This window comes from Prinia subflava, chromosome 10 (assembly GCF_021018805.1).
Source record: "Prinia subflava isolate CZ2003 ecotype Zambia chromosome 10, Cam_Psub_1.2, whole genome shotgun sequence".
Classification (NCBI taxonomy): Eukaryota; Metazoa; Chordata; class Aves; order Passeriformes; family Cisticolidae; genus Prinia; species Prinia subflava.
Window position 1 is genome coordinate 29451714 of NC_086256.1, and position 23094 is coordinate 29474807.

The following is a 23094-nucleotide window of genomic DNA, read 5'->3' on the forward strand; positions in this document are numbered from 1 at the left end:
GAAGTGGTGGTGGCAGTGTAAAATCTGCAATGTGGCTGTGGTGAGGAGGGCAAATCAAAGTCAGTTCTTATAACACAAACAGTTTTGGCATGGGAGGGAGAGCTGTAAACAGTTGGTGGTCATTCTGATCATAGTTTTGGATCATTTTGTGCAAAATGTGTGTAGCTTTTCTTCTGTTTCAACATGTGAAACAGCAATAATTTACCCATCATTTTATAAATTCCTTGGTTATTTTAGTATCAAAGTGATAGTGTTTAAGTAGTTTTCTTTCTGGGAAAAACATTAAAGGTGTGTTTTGAGGGTTATTTAACATAATTGGATGAAAGGATGGAAAATTGTTTCCATTAATGTGACTCTTAGCTGGAGTGTTTTCATTACAGATGTAAGATCAGAACTAAATCTTTGGCAGGTTTTTTTAAAATGCTTGTAGAGTGAGAGGTCACTGAAAATTCCTCTGTCTCCATTATGATAAATAACCTGCAATACGTTCTACTCCTTAAGTTTGAGACTTACAAGCTTTCCATGACTATAAAATGGAGTTTAGGCTTTCCAGTTGAAGAATCTTCCAGATGAAGAATTGAGTTCTTTTCTGAATAGAAATCTTAATAAAATATTAATAGCACGGAGGTAATTTCTTAGCTATTATATGGAGTTTGTTAACATCACATATCTAATGATTTGGGCCTTTTTGTTGCACTGAGGATTAGAAGTGACAATTCTAGATTCTCCATTTCTTGCTGCTTGAAAAAGTTCAGTGTTTTGCTGTCAAATACAGAAACTTTTCTCCTTTAAGCTCTTGTAGGATTTCTGTGGAATAGAAAAGAAATGAATTAACACTGATGCAAAGTGATATCTGCATAGCAGCCTTCCTGCAGGAGCTGATAAGATCATCTCCCTGACACAGGAAATAGTGATTCGGCTCAGTAGCTTCAAAATGCATTTAGCTAATTATTTCATAGTTACCATGGCAGCTTGTGTGCCAGGCCCAGATGGCACCCTCATTTCATTCAATTAATGCAGCACTGGGTTTGCTGTTTCAAGAAGCAGCACTGGATGGGAGTTGGCAGCAGCTGCTTGCTGTCCTGGGTTTGAAACCCAGGATCCACCTGTTGTGCTCCTGCTTTCTGAGCTGAGTTGGCTCTCAGAACCTGCAGTTTCTCCAGCTGCCTCCTGAGCGTTCCAGCAGTCACTCAGCCTCTTGTTCTTGTAAAACCTGAGTGAGGCAAGGCTGAACCTTCCTCTGATCCTCGTGGTGGCCATGGAGAAGGGAAAGACTTCTGAAATGTAACAGCAGTGTGTAAGTTATCAGCTCACACTTCAGCTAAAAGTTGGAGTAAGTTACTGCCAAAATATCTTTGAACTTTTTGACTTCTTTCTGCACTACTGGCCACCAAGTCTGGCTGTTTCAGGTTTGTAGCTTAAACACAGTCAAGGACATCTCTGGTGCTGTTCCTTTATGATTGAAGCATTGCTGTTCACTGTGTAGACCTGAGCAGAAAGCTTTTTTCCAGATTCATAAAACTCGTGAATGTTGCAGGCCACAGGATCTCAGAAGGGGCTCCCTTGCCTGCCAGGTCATCTCGTTAGTGGGACTGGTTTCCTTTCCCATTGAGCCAGTCATTGGCTGTGGCTGCTTGGGAACAGCAACAGTCCAGTGTTCTTTAGGAAAAAAACAAATTAATGTGGTCTGTAGTCTGTGAAGTCGGAATGAAAATTGAAAGAGTTCAAGGAAATCTGGAGACACAGGAAGAAATACTGGTATTTGCTGACATGCCTTTACAGAGCACAGAGTAAGGAATTTATCCTGTTTTTAACTCTTAAAAAACCCCCAGACAACCAAGTAAAAGCCCACTGGGATCCCTGCATTTTATCTTTGTGAATGATTCTTTCAGAGATTGGAGAGAACAGAAGTTTTTCTAGTAGTTAAAAAAAAGCCCGTCATTGGGACTGGGGGTTTGGACATGATATATTCAGATTTTGTTAGTGAGTTTGCCCTCTCCCATAATCCATGTAGCCTAATACTATGTCAGTGGTCAGTACAGTAGTCAGGAGTAGAGACAGGTACAGAAACAGGCTGGTGTTCAGGCTGCTGGGATAGAAATCCCCACTCAGTCAGATTACTGGTGATTTGGCACAGGAACACTGCTGATCTAATAGGTTAGCAGAATATATTATGTGTGTGGGGAGGAAATTGGTGCAAAGCAGATGCCAACAAAAACTTCCAGCTAGGAAGACAACCTGTATATGTGGCTTCCATACCATGTACAACAGAAGTCTTAAATTCCAGTCTTGAGTATAATGTCAAGGGTTTTAGAAATCAAAGAATGTTGTTCTGATATTATTCTCCTAATGTGAAAGCTGTGGCCTTTTAAAGTCATGGAGAGTTCTTACTAGAACAGTAATTAATCATAAAAGTGTTTGCAATTACATAGTTGCCCATTCTTGGGTGAACTATAGAGTGAAAAGAAGGAAATCTTTGTCTGGAAGGAGTGTGGAAGAGTGTTTACAGAGCTGAGGAACTCCTGATGCTCTCTGGGTTAAGTCTTGTTCCATTGTCAATTGTTGCTCTGGATTTTTGCTTCTGGATTTTTCTCAGCCTCAACAGCTGTGATAGTTGGTCTAGTAAATTTAACAACTTTGGTAGCAAATGTGAACCCTTTATATTGCCAGTAAATGACTGTGGCTATAACATTTAAATGTTTAAGTTTCTTCTTTTAAAGCTTTAATGTTCGCTTCTAAAGGATGATGAGGCTTCTGTTGCTTTCTGAATTGTTTTGACTAGAGCAGGTTGTGACTCTATGAATATCTTGCTGTGTAGGTCCACCTCTTCCAATCAATAGTTATTTCCAGCAAGAATTCCCCAGTCTGCCGGCAGCTGGGGATCAGGAAAAGTCAGGCAAAGATAAGGATACACCTGAAGATGGATCAGGAGCCAACCTACGACCACAGAGTAAGTGTGAGCTACAGATTGTTGCAAAATTGGATTGGTTTGTGTGGAACTTACTGCTTGTGCCCTGTACGAAGGAAGTTGATGGATATGTTGTTTCAATCAGCACACTCCTACACTGAAGAAACAGTTATTGGGGGCTTTAATCTGCTTTTCTGTGTTCCTGGTGTGTGGAAAATAGTGTGTTCAATCCCATCACTTCCCATATTCCCAGTCTACTCAGTACTGTAGTTGTGCTCTGAGGAACATTTGTTAGTTGCACAATACTGGCATTTTCTTACTTCAGCTGCTGATGTCACAGCAGGTGAGATACCTTTTTAAAAAACTCTCCTAGAATTAACTAATTACACAAATGATGATCAGGGTTGACCTTAAGTGGTTAGTACTCATAAGAGTGGAGCCTGAAAATTCCTGAAGAGGAAGATCAGTGTACAGGATGCCAAAAGAGTGGATTGTGCCTTGAAAAGCATTGGCACCTTCAGCTCTAACCAGTGGATCTGTTTCAGCAGTGGGGGACTAGATCTGGTGAAAACAACTGCAACGGTGCTGGGTTTACATCTCACAGGAAAGAAGTGTTTATTTCTTCCCCAGATCCCTTTAATGGCAAGGTATTTGGGATTGTGCTAGTTACCAACAGAAAAACAAGATTCCTTTCCCCCTCAAAAGTTTGGTTTGATGGACTAGAGGTCCTGTCCTGCCCTGTGGCTGGCACTGCCTTGTGCCAGTGACAGGCGCTTTGGAGGGCTTGGGCTCCCAGGGAATCTGTAATTCCTTCGCTTGTTACAGGTCCTGGTTTTCCTTGATTTGTCTGTCAGGTCCTGCAGACCAAGGCCGTGTGCCTGTTCATGTCTTCTCTTGAGTTTGATCTAAAGAATAAATTGTCAGGAAACAGGAGAGATGTCCAACACCAAATGAGAGCAGCTACGTGTCTGTTCAGCCTCCTGCAGGCAGTTACAGTTTTGGTCAGCACTGTACATGCTATATTAAGCCCTTCTTTCCTGTGTGACAGCAGAAAGCTAAATGAACTTGGCAAGTAGTCCCCTTTAGCAGCTGTGCTTCCCAGCAAAGATAAGTGCAAGAACTGTAATGGATACTTAGGAGCAGAGTTTAACACTGCTTAAAGGGTTTGTGTCCCTAAAGGTACACTGTTTACAGCTGGTGTCTCTGAATTTTTGTTGGTCTCCGTTGATCTGAGCACTGCTGCTAAGTTTACTCTGGTGGGTTTTCTTGTCTTAACCCGTGCTCTGCAGGCAGAAGCTCCTAAAAGAATGGAGTGCCTTGCACAAGTGGTAAGTCAATAAAATCCCTGACTTTCCCTGAACAATTTGCTAGACATTCACACCAGAAGTAACAGCCCTTATCACTTCTGTCCCATCCTTATCAGGCAGAGATGCAAACCAGGCTATACCTGTCCTCACTTGGACACATACCTGTGCATTGCCTTTCTTTTTGAGCTGCTTGAGAATTTCCTGGTAGGCCTTGGCTGCCTAGGAACCTTGATCTCTACCTTGACAGGATCTTCACATTGAGTCAACAGTGGCCCACTTAGCACAGCTAAATCTGTTTTCTTTCTTGTGCTATAATCAGTATCCTTCCTGAATTGCACTGTGTTTTGGAAGGTAGAATGGGACAACTAGAGCAGTCCATAAATGTAGCTCTGACCCTTCAGGGACACAGCTGGACCTAGGGATGAAGAGGATCATGAAGCAGCTTCTGTTGATTCTCAGTAGCCACTTCTTGTTTCAGTAGCAGATAGGAACATGTCTGCTGTGTCACCAAGAACTGTGTGGGGACAATCTGTTCTCCAGCATCCCTGGCTGGAAATCTGCAGTTTAAAGTCTGTTCCTGGCTGTTGTTGTGCTGATTCTGTCCATGCAGATGCTACTAGTTGGAGGGATGGGGATAATAAGAACAACTCTCCTGGTTCTTCAACAGATCAAGAAGCTAAGGCTCTGGGACAAGAAGATGGCAACGCTACACCAGAGCAAAATGATGGCCAGAAGGCAGGAGACAAGAGGGATGTGCGATTGCCACAGGTCCCTCAGCCCAAGCTGAATGGCCAGCAGCAGCCACCCATCTCATCCCAGTACAGAGCAATGATGCCTCCCTATGTGAGTCATGGTTGCATGAATGGTTTTGAAGCAGCAGGGATTGGGTTTTGGCTAGTGGGATTTTATTACACCCCTTTCTCTCCCTCCATGGAACTCTTATCAGTTCTGCTGGAAGGGCAGGATGAAAGCCAACACCTCACAGGATGTGGCTACCTGTTGCTACCTGGAGTTTGTACAGGAGGATTTGTTACATGAACTTGTCAGGAGTTGATTAACACTTCAGTCACTTCCCCATGGTGACTTGATGTCACCCGCTTGTGATATTTAGCAAACTCTCTTGAGGGAACAGTCACGCTTCCTTTGATGCTCTCAGTGTACTTCGTGCAGTGATAGTTTTTAATGAATGACTCCTGGTTTTGATCCCTTTTTAGATGTTTAATCAGTATCCCAGAATGGCATATCCTCCCTCCATGCAAGGTCCAACAAGATTTCCTAATTCTGAGCCTAGCAGGTAAGAAACCTACAAGTGGTGGTGGTTTTTGTCTGGGTATGAACTCTGTGACTTAATTTAAAAAAGAAATCATTTGCACCGAGTATCTTGATGGTGATTCTACACTGCATAAGAACTGACACTGGTCAGTCTCCCAAGTTTGGCTTCTGTGGAGCAGTGCCATGGAGTTTGAGAGCTCAGCTGCAAAACTTGAGGCAATTCTGCATATTACAAGGTTTTTGATTGTGAAGAGCAGGAGTCACTTGCAGGAACATTTTTGAAACTTAGACCAGTATTTTGCCCATAAAAGGACTTTTCCATTGTTACAGTTAAAATAGTCAATTCTTGGTTCTTAACTTTGATGCTTTCCAATTAAAGTTAACCTCTAATGCACTATAAAACTAATTTTCCACTTTTCAGTGTGTTTTTCTATAGTGGAGAATAGCTGTGCACATGGAAGAGTAATTATTTGAATTGTGGTAGTCACACATGTGGATGAGAGTTCACTGTCCTTGAAACAACAGTGCTGTATATTTGAAATAATGGTCATACAAGCTTGACCTTTTCTCTGACATTTGTGGATAAATGGTGACAGTGGCTTTTGTTTCTCATTTTCAGAGGCCCGAGGGGAAGGGGCCCACCGTCGTGGTGCTCAGAACCCATTGAGCGCCCATCCATTCTCAGTGCCAGTGAGCTCAAAGAGCTTGATAAATTTGATAACCTGGATGCTGAGGCTGATGAAGGCTGGGCAGGTAAGAACATCAGATTAATGGTCTGCTATTTGTATGCTGAATGTTTCTGAAAGATTAATTGGACATTTGTTTATGCATCAGGTGCTCAGAGTGAAGTGGATTACACTGAGCAGTTGAACTTCAGTGATGATGATGAGCAAGGAAGCAGTCAGAAAGAGAAGGAAAGTGGGTGAGTTGGTGTTGCCAATTAGATGTGAAATGTCACTTAACTAGATTTTGGAAAGATTAAATGAAGTGAGTGCGAGTACTCATTCCAGTAGCACTAGTTCCAGTAATTTAATACTGTATTCAATTGCATAACTGCCTGCAGACTCCAGTCAGCTGGGTGTGGAGTAGAAATTATCCTGACTGAGAAGCACTGAGGCTAGGAGATAAATCACCAAATACCTGCGTGGAGTACACATGCTGTTTTTCTTATTTCTTTGCATGTAGTGATGAACAAACACCATCAAAAGATTCCCAGAGTCCTGATGGCCAGAAGGAAACAGAAGAACAGACAAATGCCAAGTCTGCCACCCAGGTCTCCACAGCAGCAGCCAAAGGGTCTTACAGCAAAAGCTCTCAGCTTGATCAGGTTTGTGTGCTCTTCTCTTCAGCTCCTGTGGCAGTGGCCTTGTCAGGAGAGCTCCAACTCAGGTGTCTTTCCAAACTGTCAGGTCAATTAAGGTTATGAACATGAGGGAAGGCATTAGCTGCTGAAAGCATTATCTGAGCTGTGCTAACTGATCAGGTGCTGCTCAGACAACTTAGCTGCCTCTGGTCGCAGCACAAAAATAGCCTGGCTTTATGTAGTGTGTCCTGCCCCACACCCCTGAGGGGTGAGAGCTCTTGCATCAGGCACTGGGGCACAGCTGACAGGCCCAGTACTCTTGTCTGTCCATCTCTGGAGCTGACTGAAGCCATTCTGGTGTTTATCAGGTTTTCTAGTGGGTAAATAGCCCACACATTTTCATGGCTGTGGGGATTTTTTTAGTATCATGGTCCACTTTCTGCAGTGCAGCTTAGCTGTAGTGTGAGTTCACTTCTCATGCTAATTTATTTTATACAGACCATGTACAATTCATCAGCTCAGCCATTTTTGGTTTCCTCTAGCAGAGGAAAATTGCCATCCACCTCAATTTATGCCTGCTACAGCCCTATTTTTTTTATCCCTCCCAGGAAAAGCTGTTGGTTTTGAAACTTTCCCAGAAATATTTTCTCTTGACACCAGTAATAATGAAGATAGGAAATCTGGAATTGGTTTTACTTGTACTTTCTCTCTGTATTAAAGATCACGCTGTTCTTTAAGGTTTGATGCTACATTGACTTTAAGGAAAAATGGTGCAGGAGCATAAACTTAAATTGTTCAGCTCTCAGTACATAAAAGTGAAAATGTTTTTGCCTTTGTATTGAATGCAGATGCCTTATTAGGTGTAGTATCTCAATGCAGTAGAAAACAGTAAATCTAAAATTTTTCAGCTTGGCTGTGGTTAGAAGCTTGCTTAACCCTGGTGCTGTGTTTGATCCAGCAGGATCGAGGTCCACCACAGCCTTCCATACATGAAAGAGGTGGCCCTGCTCTTCCTCCAAAATCGATTCTGCCACCGGTAAGAAAGATTGGGATTATCCTTATTTCCTGGAGTTAAATTCTGTAATGCTGGGGTGGAGGGGTTTAGACCAAGAAAAGTAAAAATATGCTTCATATAATGATAAACCTTTCCTTTAACAAGTAAAATGATGGTAGTGCCTGGGGCTGGTAGGAACGGGACCCCAACACAGCCATGCTGCAGTTGTGTAAAGCTGCCCCATCTTGTGAGTGCCATGGGAAATGCACAAGAATTTCAGGAGCTTTTAGTTATCCAGCCCCACTTGGGAACTGGAGAGGACAGGAGCATGGGAACACTGCTAGAGGGGTGGCTGCCAAGACAGATGAGGAGATGAAGTCCCGAATGAAATTTGAACTAAAATCTCTTATCCTGAGCTACCTTGAAATTCCTTGGCTCCTTGAGGGACGTTTGTCTGAGATTTAGAGCAGCCTGTAACCCAGTCTAAAATATGTTTATGATCTTTGCTGTCACGTTGCCTTGATGATGATGGGGAGGAGAGCTGACACAAGCCCAAGTGATTCTCTACCTCTCCTTTCTGAGTTCAGGTTGTGAGAGTCCAAACCAGATCAGGAAAGTGGAGGGCAACTTTTTCTTCCAAGTGTTTGCTTTTTAAGGATGCCATGCAGATAGACGTGTGTTGACAAATAGTTAAAATGTAGAATTTCAGCTGGCTGCTTACGTAACATGTGTTCAACCTGATTTTCTTCTTGCAGCACCCTCCTCCCCCTGATCGCCAGATGGGAAGGCAGGGACCCTTTCCCCCTAAACCAGTACCAGATGAAGATGAAATTTGGAAGCAGAGGAGAAGGCAGCAGTCAGAGATCTCGGCTGCAGTGGAGCGAGCCCGCAAGCGGCGAGAAGAGGAGGAGAGGAGAATGGAAGAGCAGCGAAAAGCAGCTTGTGCTGAAAAGCTCAAACGGTTAAACGAGAAATTCGGCTGCATGACAAAACCCTCCCGGGAAGACCCTCTGAAAGAGAGAGAAAGGGAGAGGGAGAGAGAAAGAGAAAGGGAGAGGGAACGGGAGCGCGAGAGGGAAAAGGAGAGGGAGCGCGAGAGGGAAAAGGAGAGGGAGAAGGAAAAGGAGAAAGAGAGGGAAAGGGAGAAGGAAAAGGAAAAAGAAGAAAAAGAAAAACTGGAGAAGGCAAAAGAACAAGAAGTGGAGAAAGAGAAAGAAAAAGAGGTGGAGAAAGAAGAGAAGGAGAATGAGAAAGAGAAAGAAGAGGAGAAACCAGCACATGAGGTTCCTGAGCCTGTAGAACCTGTGGCAACACCTGTAGTAGAAAAACAAGAAAGTGAAACCAAGAATAACAAGGAAGAAAAAGGTATGCTTGCACACAAGTAGGAATTGTCCTTCTTAAAGCTGAGTCACAGAGCATAGCTGTTGTCTAAAAGTCTCATTTGCATACCTAATTAATCTAGTGCACCTAGACCAATTATTTTCCTGGTGCATTACAGCTGATAACTGTCCCTTGAGCTAAGCCTGTTTGCCCAGCTCATCAAAAGATTAGGAAGAAAATGGCTTCTGTAATTTAGGCTGGACTTTGAGGAATACAGAAAGAAAAGCAGGCTTCTTTTTCCTAAAGAGGGGTCAGCCACCCATGTTGCTTAAAAAGCAGTGCAAATTGTTTCAGCTATTCTGTTCTTTCAGCAAGCCTAGAGAAGTAGACACAAAGGGCACCTATTTAAATGTGGTGCATTTTTTTGTACTGAAACGTGAATGCCACGAGAAAACTGTTAGACTGTGCTTGGTAAGGTTATATTATATTTAAATAGATAAAATCGATTGTAAAGCTAAACCTTAGTTCATGAAAAAAGTTGATCCTAATGCGATATGGTGTCACTGATATAGCACTTCTTAAATCACATAATAGCTGCAGGCTAAATGCCAGTGGTTGATTTCCCAGTGTATTTAAGTTTTTTAAAGAGCAGGTGTATAAACAGCAGTTGTGTTTTGAGGGGTTGTCCTTGACTTCTTGTGCCTTTACTGGTTTTGGAAACTGAGACTGTGAAGTTAGAGAAGGCAGGCATTTTAGAACATTCTTTAGCTGACATTCTGGTAAAATTGTCAGTTTTAAGATTGACTGTTGTGTCACATAGGTGGGGGTTTTGTTGGTTTTTTTCCAGAAGATCAAGCAGTCTTTACTCGACAAGACAGTGGTCGGAATGAGAAAGAGGTGTCACAGGTGACTCATGAGAATGAGCCAGACTCAGGATCTCAGCCTCGTCCTGCTGTTTCCTCAGGCTATTCTAAGCAGTTCCAGAAGTCATTACCACCAAGATTTCAGAGGCAGCAGGTAACAAAGCAGTTCATTAAACGGGAACTGATTTAATATGCTGTATTCTGCCTCATTCTGAAGAAGAAGGTGACCATAGGAGTTTCAGAAATCCTGAGTTTTTGGTTTCCAGCTTCTAGAAAATGGTATTGGCATAAATTGCTCTGCCTGAAACGCTTCTTGTCACTTGCAAGGTGTGTGAGCGAGCAGAAGGCAAGAGAGGCTTTAAAACTGGCCCACACTGGCCCTGGGCTTGCCTGTGGAGCCTGAAGTCTGATGATAGATTATTTCTGCAGCTTTTCCTAAAAGGGTGTGACACTCACAGTTGAACTTGGGTCCTGTGATCTGAGGAACACTTTCATTAATGACGTATATGAAGTATAGATAGTTCTGTGTCTCAGCTGCACACCAGTTAAGCTGTAGCAGTCTGGTTTTCTCCCTTTTCTCCTAGCTCATCTTGATGCATGTTTACAATTAACTTTCTGAATACTTGCAGCCCTGGAGATAATTGTACTTGTTGTTTCCAAAGTTTATTAGAGCTGTGCTCAAGTCTTCATCATATCAAAAAGTCCTGTAATACTGATTTTTGATCTGCAGGAGCAAATGAAGCAGCAGCAGTGGCAGCAACAGCAGCAAGGTGTCCTTCCCCAGTCTGCTCCCTCGCAGCCTTCGAGTGGCCCTGTGCCACCGCCGCAGCACAGGCCCCTCTACCAGCCCATGCAGCCCCATCCCCAGCACTTGGCTTCCATGGGCTTTGACCCCCGCTGGCTCATGATGCAGTCCTACATGGACCCCCGGATGATGTCAGGAAGACCTGCCATGGATATGCCTCCTATTCATCCAGGTAAACCTGGAAGCATTTTTTGGCTGTTGAGCTTAACTTGGTTTTGAAATATAAGTCTTTCCTTAACCATGCTTTGTTTAGTGAGTAGGTGAGTTTTTAAGAAGAAATCTACATTATTTTATTGTTTGAGACAAAATAGATTGTAGTCATGTGTGACTGAAATTGTATCCTATAAGAATGTATACCTTTGATTATAAAGTAAAATCTCATCTGTCACACTGCAGGCATGTGAGTGATGGTTAAGATGATTGAGAATGTCAGCATAAGCCTTCCTTTGTTACAGGCAGAAAGCTGGCAAGAATTAAGTTGAACTGAGAAAAAGCGTTTTTACCATTTGTGTTTCATTATATCTTAGCACTTGGCACTACATTGCTTCCTAAAAAATCCCATGAAACTTTGCTATTTTTACATTACATATTAACAGCTTCAGAGTCTTAATGAATTTGTGGTTTCAGATTCTTGACCCTAAAATGTCCTTTTTAATTTGTGGGATGGCCATCTGAGTTGCAGTTAGGAAAGCTGTTGAGTGTAAATAACAGAAGTCTGTCATGTAATGTGATGGAGATATCTGCCCAACTGCCCAAGAGCAAGGGAAGGGGTATCCTCAGTGGGTGCAAGGAATGAATGGAGGAAATAGCAGGCTAAGCAAAGATAGTGAAAACTACAGAATTTCTTTGAAATGATACAAAGGAAAGAGCTGGAATAATGGAGTATAAAAAACTGCCTGTCTGTGTACGGTCATCTTGCCTTTTGCCATCCAGATGTTACAGCAGAAACTTCATGAGTCTACAGGTCCACAGGCCTGATAATTTCCATTATAGTGAAAGAAGATAGCTTTTTCTTGTGGTTGGGACATAGGATACAAGTGCTGAGTGGGATTTAGTCAATCTGAAGTTGGCTGGCAGGGAATAGACCTTTGGTTTCAACACAGACAGCCAAAGGGAAGGAGACTGGAGGAGAGAGAACAGCGTTCCTTGATACCTCCTGACAGGTTTTATTTGTGTTGAGGTCCGTTTCTTTGCTGATGTTGAATTTGTTTCAGTTGTTGAACTTCACTCTGCCACAGGAATTATGCCTCCCAAACCACTGATGAGAAGAGAGCAGCTGGAGGGCTCAGCAGCTGGTTCCGACTCGTTTGAGCACATGGCTCGCTCCGCAAGGGAGCACAGCGTGCCCCTGTCAGAGCCACGCATGATGTGGGGCTCGGAGCCCTACCCCCACACAGAGTCCCAGCAGTCCAGTTCTCCTCCCAAGGTCTTAGAAGAGCCTGAGGATTTGAGGTAAGCATGAGTTGTGCCACTCTCCAAGTCACACAGGTTGCAGAATGTAGTTTTGACTGACGGGATTGTAGCTTCACACAAAACTTGAAAGGAGGAGTTGTGACTGGGGGATGCAGAGTGCTTGGTGCTGTTGTACCAAACAGAAGACATGCCTGCTGTGTAGCGGGGTCTAGAAAGACAGTTTACTCCTGGTTTAGGATCATTAGCCTAGATGAATGGTGATTGCCAGAATATTTTGAATTTGTGTGTTTTGTAGAACATTCCTACAGTGTTCTGTGTTCTCCATTTGCTCTCAGTTCTCCCCATTTTAGAGAGCTTTTGTCCAGTGTGTATTTGTCTCAAAAGTAGTGTTTTAAGTACAAGTGGTATTAAGCAAAAGTCCCTTTTGGCCTTTGCTCCATGGTGGATGGTCAGGATTCTACTCAGCTTGTTAGAAATATTCAGAAATTCTTTTTACTCTGCTGCCATCTGGATAATAGTTGGTGCTCCATTAAAAATTATTTCCTGTTACTTCCTAGAGCTGACATGGATCCTTAATAGAAAATTACTTGAGTAATTATGTATGAATAAATTTTCCCCCACATACTTATACTCTTAATTGCTTTCTGCTTAGGTCTGAGACACACTTGGAGCAAGAACGAGTTGCTGTCCCTGCCAGTGCTTATCCTGTAGAACACAACCAGTTGGACTCTCATCCAAAGACAGAATTTTTCAGAGAATCAGGAGAGGTGGAGGTACAGAAGTTCCCAAGCAGGCCTTTGGAAGATGTACAGCCTCTCCAAACTGACACGCCTAACACAGCAGTTAATTTTGAAGGAGTGAGTGAGAAGGTTACCCGTAGTTCTCCAGAAGAATTGGTGCCTGTGGGGGAAAGCCACTCTTCATTAAAGAGAAGCATTTCCCATGGTTCAAGTCACTCTCTAAAATCAGAAGACCAGAGGAGTGAAACAGCAGCAAATATCCCTAAATTAAGTAATAGACCTATTGAGACAAAGGAGACAATTGAGAGACTTGAGATTAAACCGAAAAAAGAAATTTTGATCACTAACAGAACATCAGAAGGACCAAAACCTGAGAAAACTTTCAAACCTAAGTCTGAAACGAGATGGGGTCCTAGGCCAGGTTATGGCAGGCGAGACGAAGGTGGCGACAGACCAGTGAGAAGATCAGGTCCTATTAAGAAACCTGTTCTTAGGGATATGAAGGAAGAGCGTGAGCAGAGAGAAGAGCGCGAGCAGAGAAAGGAGAAGGAAGGAGAAAAGATAGCTAGTGAAAAACCAGGCAAGCCTGAAAAAAGTGACAAGAAGGAAACACCTCAGGTGCCGCTGTCTCAGGCTGAGCCCGAGAGATCCGCCTCCAGCAGCGCTCCTCTGGCTAAGAAGATAACCCCAGATGCTGCCCCGGCGCCAGCGAGCCAGGAGGGCGGCCAGCCTGAGGCAGCAGCTAAAGCTGTGGTGCAGCCCCCTGCCCCTGCAGTCCAGCAGCAGCTCCCAGCTGCCCAGCCAGCCACTGCCCCGCTGCCCCCGGCCATCCCACAGCCCCCGGCCGCCCCACCGGCCGCGCAGCCCCCGCCCCACGCGCAGCCCCCCGCTCCCGCCGGCAAGGAGGACAAGCAGGCTGAGAAGGGGGTGAGCAAGGAGGTGGTGGAGAAGCCACGCCTAGAAACCAGGCCAGTAAAAAGAGAGCCTGGCTTACCACCTAGGACGTACTGGAAAGAGGCCAGGGACAGGGACTGGTTCCCAGAGCAGGGGTACAGAGGCAGAGGCCGTGGCGAGTATTACTCTAGGGGCCGTAGCTACAGGGGTTCTTACGGAGGACGAGGGCGGGGCAGCAGGGGCCATAATAGAGAGTACCCACACTACAGAGATCCTAAGCCTAGGTCAGAGCATGTGCCTTCAGGGCCTGTTAGGCAAAGAGAGGAGAGTGAAACTCGTAGTGAGAGTTCTGACTTTGAAGTAATCCCGAAACGGCGGCGCCAGCATGGCTCAGAGACAGATTCTGACAGCGAAGTGCACGAGAGCGCGAGTGACACCCTGCTCTCAGACAAAGACAGCGTCGTCAAGGGCAAGCACCCGAAAAGAGAAGAAAGAGCCGATGGCAAGAAGCCTCCAAAGCCCCTGTCGTTCAAACCTGAGAACAATATCAGAGTAGACAACAGATCTCTAGAAAAAACATACATCAGAGATTATGAGAACAAGCCCAAGCCAGGATTTCTTCCTAAAGGAGAGCCTTCCAGACGAGGCAGAGGGGGAATGTACAGACGTGGTGGCAGGGATCCTGGGGGACGTCCTCCACGTCCATCCACAATAAGGAGACCGGCCTACAGGGACAATCAGTGGAACCCCAGGCAAACAGAGATCATCAAACCAGAAGATGGGGAGCCTCCAAGAAGAAATGAGCATTATGGTCCTATACCAATTGATAAAAGACCTCCAAAATTTGAGAGAAAGTTTGATCCAAACAGAGAGAGGCCACGGAGACAGAGGCCTGCCCGGCCTCCAAGGCAGGATAAGCCACCACGCTTCAGGCGCCTAAAAGAGAGAGAGGCCGCATCCAAGATCAGTGAGGTGGTGACCAGCTCCACAGCGAGTGCCACAGTGAATAATGCCGTTAATGAGCCCTCCAACCCCGCTCTGGATGTGTCAGGAAGCAAGACCCCAGACTTGTCCAACCAGAATTCTTCAGACCAGGCAAATGAAGAGTGGGAAACAGCCTCGGAAAGCAGCGACTTCAATGAGAGGCGGGAAAGGGATGAGAAGAAAACAGCAGATGCAGCAGCACAGGCTGCTGCAAAGGCAGGAGAAAACGCTGGAGCTCCAAAAAGGGAAATAGCCAAGAGAAGCTTCTCAAGTCAGAGGCCTGGAATAGACCGTCAGAACCGACGTGGCAACAACGGGCCAGCTAAACCAGGGAGGAATTTCTCAGGGCCCCGGAGCGAAAGGCGGAGTGGTCCCCCTCCCAGAAGTGGAAAAAGAGGGTGAGTACCCAGCCTCTGTGAGGAACCACACAGGGTGATGCTCTTCTGTTGTCCTCTTGTGGTTTGAAACCATAAGCAGTTAGTTTGATCCGTAGAGTGGTAGAAAAGACACTGATGCACACACCCGTGGCTCTGTACTTTCCATTTCTTCTGTTTATATACAGACACCTGGAACCTGAAGCTGAGAGCAGTGTGTTCTTGTCTGCCCAGTGCTAAAACAGCCTAATTAAAAAAAATGGAGTGCTATTTCTGAGTTGAGCTCTGTTTCTCGAGATTTGGATGCAAGCAGAAATGTTCATGTGAGCAGTTTTGCAGTTAATGTATAAGTTACTGCATTGCATTTTAGATCAATCACCTAACACAGACAAGCAGGTTGAGAAATGCTTACTGTTTAGACTAAACTATTTCTCTGTATGCTTAACTTGATGGAAAATTTAGCAGAGCATTTGATGTTCTCCAAAACAGCTTTTGTTGTTGAGCTTCTCATTAGGGGCTGAAAGTAAAAATTCTGGACCCTACTGAGAAGTCAGTAAGCACTTACAGCCCTACAGTGGGATCTGAATTAGATTGTTGGTTCCCTCCTGAGTGCTCTCTGTGGTTTAATTTTCAAATTTTTTTTCTAACACAGGCCATTTGAAGAGCAGGCAGCACCTGTGCCTGGTGCTGATCCCGCCAATGGCAGCTCCTTACATCAGGAGGATGGAGGTGTCGCTGCTGCAGGACAGAAGACCACCAAGGATGCAAGTGGCAAAAAGAGAGAAGAACCAAAGGCTGGTCCAAAGAAGCCTAAGGAAAAAGTGGATGCCTTGTCTCAATTTGATCTTAATAATTATGCAAGTATGTATTGCTAATATCCTAATAATTTTTGATAGTTTTGCTAGTTTTGTTGCATATAGAGCTATATGTTTGAAAACTTTGAAAAAGGGGATTTTTTTTAAACACACCAGAATTGTACACTTATACACACAATAATTGATAGCGTGGCTATCGTTGTGATACCTAGTAATGTGTGTGCCTCTAAACTGTGGCAAACATAATTGTGTGTTACGTGTAGATGAGAACAATTCTGTGCAATCATAACCTTTCATTCCTACCATTCTCCATCACATTCTCATAATTTAGTTGATTTTCAAAAGTAAAGGCAGTGCTTATCACTGCTAAGCTTAGACCTGATATCTAGCAGGGCTGCTCATTATTCGTTACTGTGTTTTAGTAATTTCCTGGAGAATCTGGTACAGGAAGCTGCAGTTTTAAAGTTGTTAAATATTAACTCCTTGCCTTGGAGCTCAGCAGCAGAGACTTGGCAAGCAGACGCTTGCCATTGGTCAGGGCCCCCGTCTGTGTCTGTGGGGAAGTAACTTCCACTCCAAAGCCAATTTTGGCTCGGTGCATTGCACCTGAAGCTGTTGAAACAGCAGCATCTATACCTTTCCTTTTCCTATAGGTGTTGTGATCATTGATGATCACCCTGAAGTGACAGTAGTTGAAGACTCCCAATCTAACTTGAATGATGATGGTTTCACAGAAGTGGTGTCTAAGAAGCAGCAAAAACGCTTGCAAGATGAAGAGCGCAGAAAGAAGGAAGAACAAACAGTGCAGGTACAAGACCAGCATTTATAGTGGGGAAAAAGCTGCTTGCAGTACTGGGAAAGTTGTCAAGGATGTAGAATCTTCCTTCCAAAAAAAGCTGTATTTTCTCCTTCTAAAAATAACTACTTAGTTATATTTAATATTAAAGTTGTTCCTATTTAGTAAAATTAATATTTAGTCACCTTGGGATTCTGTACTTCTCAATTGGGCAGTGGCAGGCAGGTGGAATTGACAAACTGATAAAAATACCACTTTTCATGCTGTGATAAAGCTTTACCCTATTGCTTGTATATCAGTTGATTCCAAGAAGAAAATGGATGAGAAATGATGAGAAATCATGGTTTGTGTGATTAAATCCCCCCACCCCCTCCCCCCCAAAAGATTCCTGTGAGGTTGGGTTAATCAGTTTGCTTTTTGCACTCTACAATTGCAGTCTGTACAGATTGTCACCTGGAAGAATAAAATTGGCTTCTCCTTACAGGTTTGGACCAAAAAAGGATCAAGCGAAAAAGGCCGAGGTCAGAATTCCAAGCTGCCCCCCAGATTTGCTAAAAAGCAGCAGCAGCAGGCAGCGGCTGCAGCTGCACAGCAGGCACAGGCTCAGGCACAAGCTCAGGCACAGCCTCCGTGCCCAGCACAGTCTCCAGCCCAGGCACAGGCTCCTGTTCCAGCACAGGGCCAGGCTGCAGCAGGGACAGCCAGCACAGACTACAGCGTGTCGGGCAAGGTCCTGCAGAGCAGCCAGCCTCACAATGGCCTGGGAGCAGAACTGTGGGACAGCAAAGTGCCTCCTACAGCCGTGCTCAATGACATCTCCAAAAAACGTAAGTGCTGGCCTCTGGATGGGAGGTGGGGGCAAGCAGAAATTGTATTTAGTGAAGGCTGATGGCCAGCTGGCTCTGTGGTTCTCTTTTTACCTGCAGATGGATTCTGCACAGGGAATGAGGGCAGTGTACCCAAGTGCAGCATAGTAACCTCCAAAAAGAGGCTTTTGCAGTATAATATTAGTCAGTATTTTATGTTACTGTGTTCTTCCTTCACAAGAAATGAGCAGCTGTCACTCCCTTTAGGAGTCTGGTTTGTCAGACTTGGTCATTGTTCCAGACGTGATAATTGCCCCACTGAAAGCAGCTGGATAATAGGAAGCACATTTTTAACCAGTGAACAGGTTAATTAAAGGTTATTTACTCAAAACATCGGTAATTTAATTCTCAGTCTGTTGATACATTGATTTGAATACCTCTAGCAACACTGAGGGTTTTTTTGCTCTCTCTTTTCTTAATTGCCAGTGGGACCCATCAGCCCACCTCAGCCACCTTCAGTCAGTGCCTGGAACAAGCCTCTGACATCTTTTGGTTCAGCCCCATCTCCAGAGGTAAGAATGAGGGGAAGGAGGAGTAGCTGTGTGTGAAGCTTACCCAAATTACATCTCACTGGGGTTAGGTACAGGTTATCCATTTATCCAGGACGGTAAATACTTAAGCTAATGTGTGTGGGATTCCATGAAGTCAGGAGATAGTACAGAAGCACAGGATATAGGCTGGTGGTTTTAAAATTGCAGAATGGAAGAGCTGTTCTCTTGCTAGTAACTCAGCCATTCACAGATTCTGTTGATAGCTGTTATTCATTGCATTTCCAAAGGAAAAATATTGCACAGTTTGCCTGTTTGTGTAGGGTTCAGTAATGCTGACAAACAGGATGTCTGCATGGAATTGAAGGGGGTTTGTGCTCCTTAAATTGGAGATACAAAAAGCAGTCAGTGCTTTATGACTCTATTATCTGTGGATATTCCCATGGAATTTGCGCAGGCTTAAATTTTACATTTAAAGTGCTGTGGTTTTACTTTCCTGGTACTTTTTTGGTCTTAATTATTTTAAATTGCAAGAATGTTGAGAGAGCTGTCGTGAGAGACGATTTGAACTGCACAAGAGATCTGGAAGTACTTCCATATTTCTTACTATTTCTCTTGAAATGAGCATTAAGTTTTGAACTTCCCAGAGAATGTTGTGAACCTGCATCTGAATTGCACTTGTTCCTCTTGATCTTGGTGTTCACATATCTCTTAACTGCTCTTTTCTTGAGCTCCTTTAACTACAGAGACTTGAGGCGGAGGAAGTGAATGTTCAGATACTATTCTTTTTTTTATTCTGTTTATTCTGTTTATTCTTTCAAAGCTATTGAGGTTATGAATGGTGTCTCTGGCAAAAGATAAAAGTGCCCTTGTAGTGGTGGTTCTCAGCTGAGCATGTTCTGTGCTCTTTTCTGAACCGTTCTCATTGTACTGATACAGAAATTTTTCAGAATGGGTTAAATGTTTGCTTTCTAACCAGGGGACAAAGCCTGGACAAGAAGGTGGAGTCGATCTTGGTATAGAAACCATTCAGTTTGGAGCCCCAGCTTCCAGTGGCAGTGACAATGAAGTTGGGCCTGTGCTTTCTGAGAAGTCCACTGACAAACTACCTGAACCCAAAGAGCAGAGACAGAAACAGCCTCGGGCTGGACCCATCAAAGCACAAAAGGTAAAAGGTCATCATTTCAGTACAGACTTGTAAAATTAAATTTCAGTCAAAAAAGGGTTACAAATAGCAGAATAGAATACTCACAGAGTTAGGACTAGACCTGTAAAAATTGCATTCCCTTTTTTATATTTCCTAATACAATCAACAGGGTGGTTCTTGCAGAGAAGATGTGTAATGTGATTAAGCAGCATCTTAGCCCAGCAGAGGCTGCACATTGGTTCTTTGTTTGGAGGGATGGGAGTATGGATTTGTGGTCGCTTGGTTGGGATACTGGGTGTTGTGGAATGCTTTGTTTTTGTGGTTTGAGTTTTCTGGTTTTTCTTGAGCTTGCTTCACTCAGGCCTTGAGAGCTTTTTGGCAGCAGCACTGCAGTGCTGTCCTGGCTGTGTCTGCAGGTGCAGTGGTTCCTCCTGCCTTGCCCCCCTAAGTGATGGATGGTACCCTGCTCAGTTTTGTAGCCAGGTTATGAGTTGATCAGTACATGAAGTTGCAGAAAAGGAAGTGTTTTCAGGAAAGGAGGGAATGCTAGAGACATTAGTTTGAGGTCTCAAATTCAAATGCACAGATGTCTGAATAATTAAAATTTTTGGAGCTAATACTGAACAGGTAAACTTATCAAACTTATATCAGCTTAAAAAATAAGTGTGTTGCTTGCCTTCCAGAGATTTTCTGTTATTCCCACCTCCAGTGCACGCTGATCTGTGCATCACTAGCACTCAGCACCAGCTTCTAGTTCTCAGAAAGAGAAGGTTATAGCAGATAAACTTGTCTGGTGACTTAGAGCATCAGCTATTCCAGTCCCTCTTGATGTCTGAGACTTGGCAGCAGTCCTGATGTAGTTAAAGCCCTTTTGTCCTTATAGAAGAGTGGGTGCTTCTTGGTGTTGGTTGTTTGGGTTTTGGTTGTTTGTTGGGTTCCCCCCACCCCAAAAGCAGAGCTGCAGTCTGAAAGTTCAGTCACGCACAGAATGAATTTAGCTTCTGTATGATACATTGAGTGGATATGTTGCAGTTTGTGGCTTTCATGGCAGAACATGAAACCTGTTCAGCAGAGAAATATGCATTAATTAAAACTGCTGGTGAATTGCAGTAACCCATGTCTCAGATACACTGCAGCATGCCTAAAACTACTCAGTAAAATCACTTTCAGATTCTGAGCTCCAAAGTTAAATATATATTTGGAGACAGTCTACTTGATTCTGTGCACAAAGTTCCTTTTTTCTGCTTGTTTAGAGCTATCAAGGCTTCTGCAGATTTTGTTGAAAGACACACATGTGACTAAATAGTAAATGCCTTGGGGGACAATATTTTTTACACTCCTTTGAGTGAGGGGGGTGTAAATCTTTTTAACTGTCTTGATGATGAAGAATAAATCTCAACAAACAAACAATTCTTACACACCCATCCACCCGTGGTGATGTTGTTTGCTGTGAAGCCTAAATGCAAGCTTATGTTCAGAATTGGAAGTTGGTGTTGTTGAATTAATACGGACAATGTGAGAGGACCAAACTTTTGAAACAAAGCAATTTACCTTTAAAGGTAAAGTGTGAAGGTTTAAGTGACCTTAAAGTGTCTGGAGGAATTTCAGCCTCTCTAAACTATTAGGGAAAAAATTCTTTGGGGTGAGGTGGGGCTGATGCTCCTGATTGCAGCATTTCAGAGCTCAGGCATTTGCTTCTACTGATTTGTGCCTTCCCTGTGGAAGCCAGTCTCTGCTGGCCTCCTGAGGGTACCAAATGCCTTTGGGAAACTCCACCCTCCCCAAAATCATCCTATTTTAGTGAGTCTTCATCCACCCACCCACCCACCCCTGAAAGAGCTGATTTGTATTGAGAAAAACAATTTACCAGCAGCTTCAGTCTTTCCATTATCAAAGCTCAGGGAATTGGATTTTCAGGACTGCCTTGAAGGGATTTTTGTGCTGCTCAGTAGTGGAGTGGCTGAGAGTCTCAGGCAGAAAGGACGTGGCTGTTGGAACAGCAGAGCTTTCAGGTTCCCTAGGGCCCTTCATTCTGCTGTAATTCAGCTACACAGAAAGGAACTGCTGAATTGCAGCAGTGATCCAGCCACTGTGTCTGCAGCATAAGGCCATTCTTGTGTGGAGGTGTTTTATTTTTTCTGGATCCCTTTAGTGATCAGTTTCCAGGGAAAAATGCTGCCAACATCCATACATCAAGATAATTTCAAATAAAGGAAGAGTCTTCTATTCTAGTTTCCTGGGCCCCATAAAATCCTGAATTTCTGAAAATTAAAATAACCTCTAGGTATACAATGTCGTGGGGCTTCTGTATTTTTTTGTGCTTTTCCTGTAAAGACAGTCAAACTGACATTATTTTGTATTTTATTTGAACTCTGCCGCTTCACATAAAAAATTTATTGCTTGAAAACAATGCTTTAGATTCCTAATGTTCAACATCAGTGCATTTCCTGTACCTATCACTAACTTAGTCTCCAATTCTCTACCTGATAGAAAATGCTTCCCCTGGGAAAGCTTTGTTGTTTAAACAATGACTTTTAGCATGTTCGAGTATTTTTGTTGGATAGGACAAAGAGAGGAAGGCATGACTGACAAGTTACACTAACTTAGCTTCCAGACTTGAGCCCGGTAGAAAACAAAGAGTATAAACCTGGTCCTATTGGGAAAGAGCGTTCTTTAAAGAACAGGAAGGTGAAGGATGCCCAGCAGGGAGAGCCTGAGGGACAGGAGAAGCCATCTCCCACCTCTGTCAGAAGCCCAGAGCCTGTCACTGCAAAGGAGACCAAAGCGGCGAGCGAGCTGAGCACGGAGATAGGAACCATGATATCTGTGTCTGCTCCGGAGTTTGGGACAAACACAAAGGTAAGGAAAATACTGCCAGATTGCTGAGCACTGTGTGGAAAATGTGGTTGCAGTGAGCTGGTTGATGCTTGGTTGCCTTGCTGGTGGTGTTTGGACAGCAGAGCCCAGTGAGTAGCAGATACTGCTCGGATTAAAAAGTGCTGCAGAGATGTGCTGTGTGATCACAGCCCTGAGCACAGATGAGCTTGGAAGTCTGCTGCATGGGAAAGCTCAGTCCTGAGCACTGCTGTGGAGAGTGGTGCTGGAGCCTGGTGTAGGCAGAGTCTGTAGGCTCAGATCAGTGTGATGTAAGTGCAAGAGGACTTCCAGCAGAGAACTGGTGTGAATGATTGCTGGTTGAGTGTATGGATGACCTCAAGCTGTGAGTTAAGTGTTGTTCTCTGAAAAAAAGAAATCTCTAAACAAGGAATGTGCTAAAGCTTTAGATAAGGCTTGTTCTGTTTCCCTAAATGGTCATGTATGTCCTCTTGGCTTGGATATTGTCTAGAGATTCCTTGCAGAACTTCACTAGGACTCATCGTAGTCCCCTGCTGTCTTTATAACTGCTCAGCAGTGAGATGGTGATCTGGTGTTGGGATTCATTGTTCTGCAGCTCAGTTCTTAGATGTGGCTGAAGAACATCCCCAGAGGCATCTGCTTTCTGCCTGTGTCTTGAGCAAGTGCTCTGGTTGTCATCTCTCACATGTAAAGAAGCCATGCAGTTTGAGTAGCTACTGCTTAATAGTTACACCTGCTTTGGTAAAGGAGAAATGCTCCTTGTGGGTTTGAAAAGCAGTTTTCTAAGTGTAGACTCAGGTTAGTTGCCTGCTGTCTCAACCATCCTGATCTTAAGCAACAATCTTCTGATGCCATTTAGGAGAGCTGATCCTCCTTCAGAGTTACATTAATAGTTGAAGAATATGAAGCGTGGATCGCTCCTAATTCATCTTTGTCACCCACAGCTAGG

The 23094-nt window shown here is 44.0% G+C and overlaps 1 protein-coding gene across 14 annotated transcripts in view; it reads left to right on the forward strand.

Annotated features, from left to right (window-relative positions):
- The window catches only part of PRRC2C (proline rich coiled-coil 2C), a 69668-nt gene that overhangs the window by 21337 nt on the left and 25237 nt on the right, over positions 1-23094 (forward strand). For 8 of the 14 annotated variants that reach the window (XM_063406667.1, XM_063406673.1, XM_063406671.1 and 5 more), the window contains exons 5-22: positions 2819-2950; positions 4883-5058; positions 5430-5509; positions 6107-6240; positions 6322-6409; positions 6673-6814; positions 7749-7826; positions 8540-9149; positions 9952-10121; positions 10698-10944; positions 12011-12224; positions 12838-15201; positions 15830-16038; positions 16646-16800; positions 17273-17615; positions 18081-18166; positions 19122-19310; positions 21897-22148. In XM_063406667.1, coding sequence (XP_063262737.1) covers positions 2819-2950; positions 4883-5058; positions 5430-5509; positions 6107-6240; positions 6322-6409; positions 6673-6814; positions 7749-7826; positions 8540-9149; positions 9952-10121; positions 10698-10944; positions 12011-12224; positions 12838-15201; positions 15830-16038; positions 16646-16800; positions 17273-17615; positions 18081-18166; positions 19122-19310; positions 21897-22148 — 5669 coding nt within the window. The remainder of the gene's footprint in view (positions 1-2818; positions 2951-4882; positions 5059-5429; positions 5510-6106; positions 6241-6321; positions 6410-6672; positions 6815-7748; positions 7827-8539; positions 9150-9951; positions 10122-10697; positions 10945-12010; positions 12225-12837; positions 15202-15829; positions 16039-16645; positions 16801-17272; positions 17616-18080; positions 18167-19121; positions 19311-21896; positions 22149-23094) is intronic. The other 6 variants (XM_063406669.1, XM_063406680.1, XM_063406672.1 and 3 more) reach the window with 3 other exon arrangements.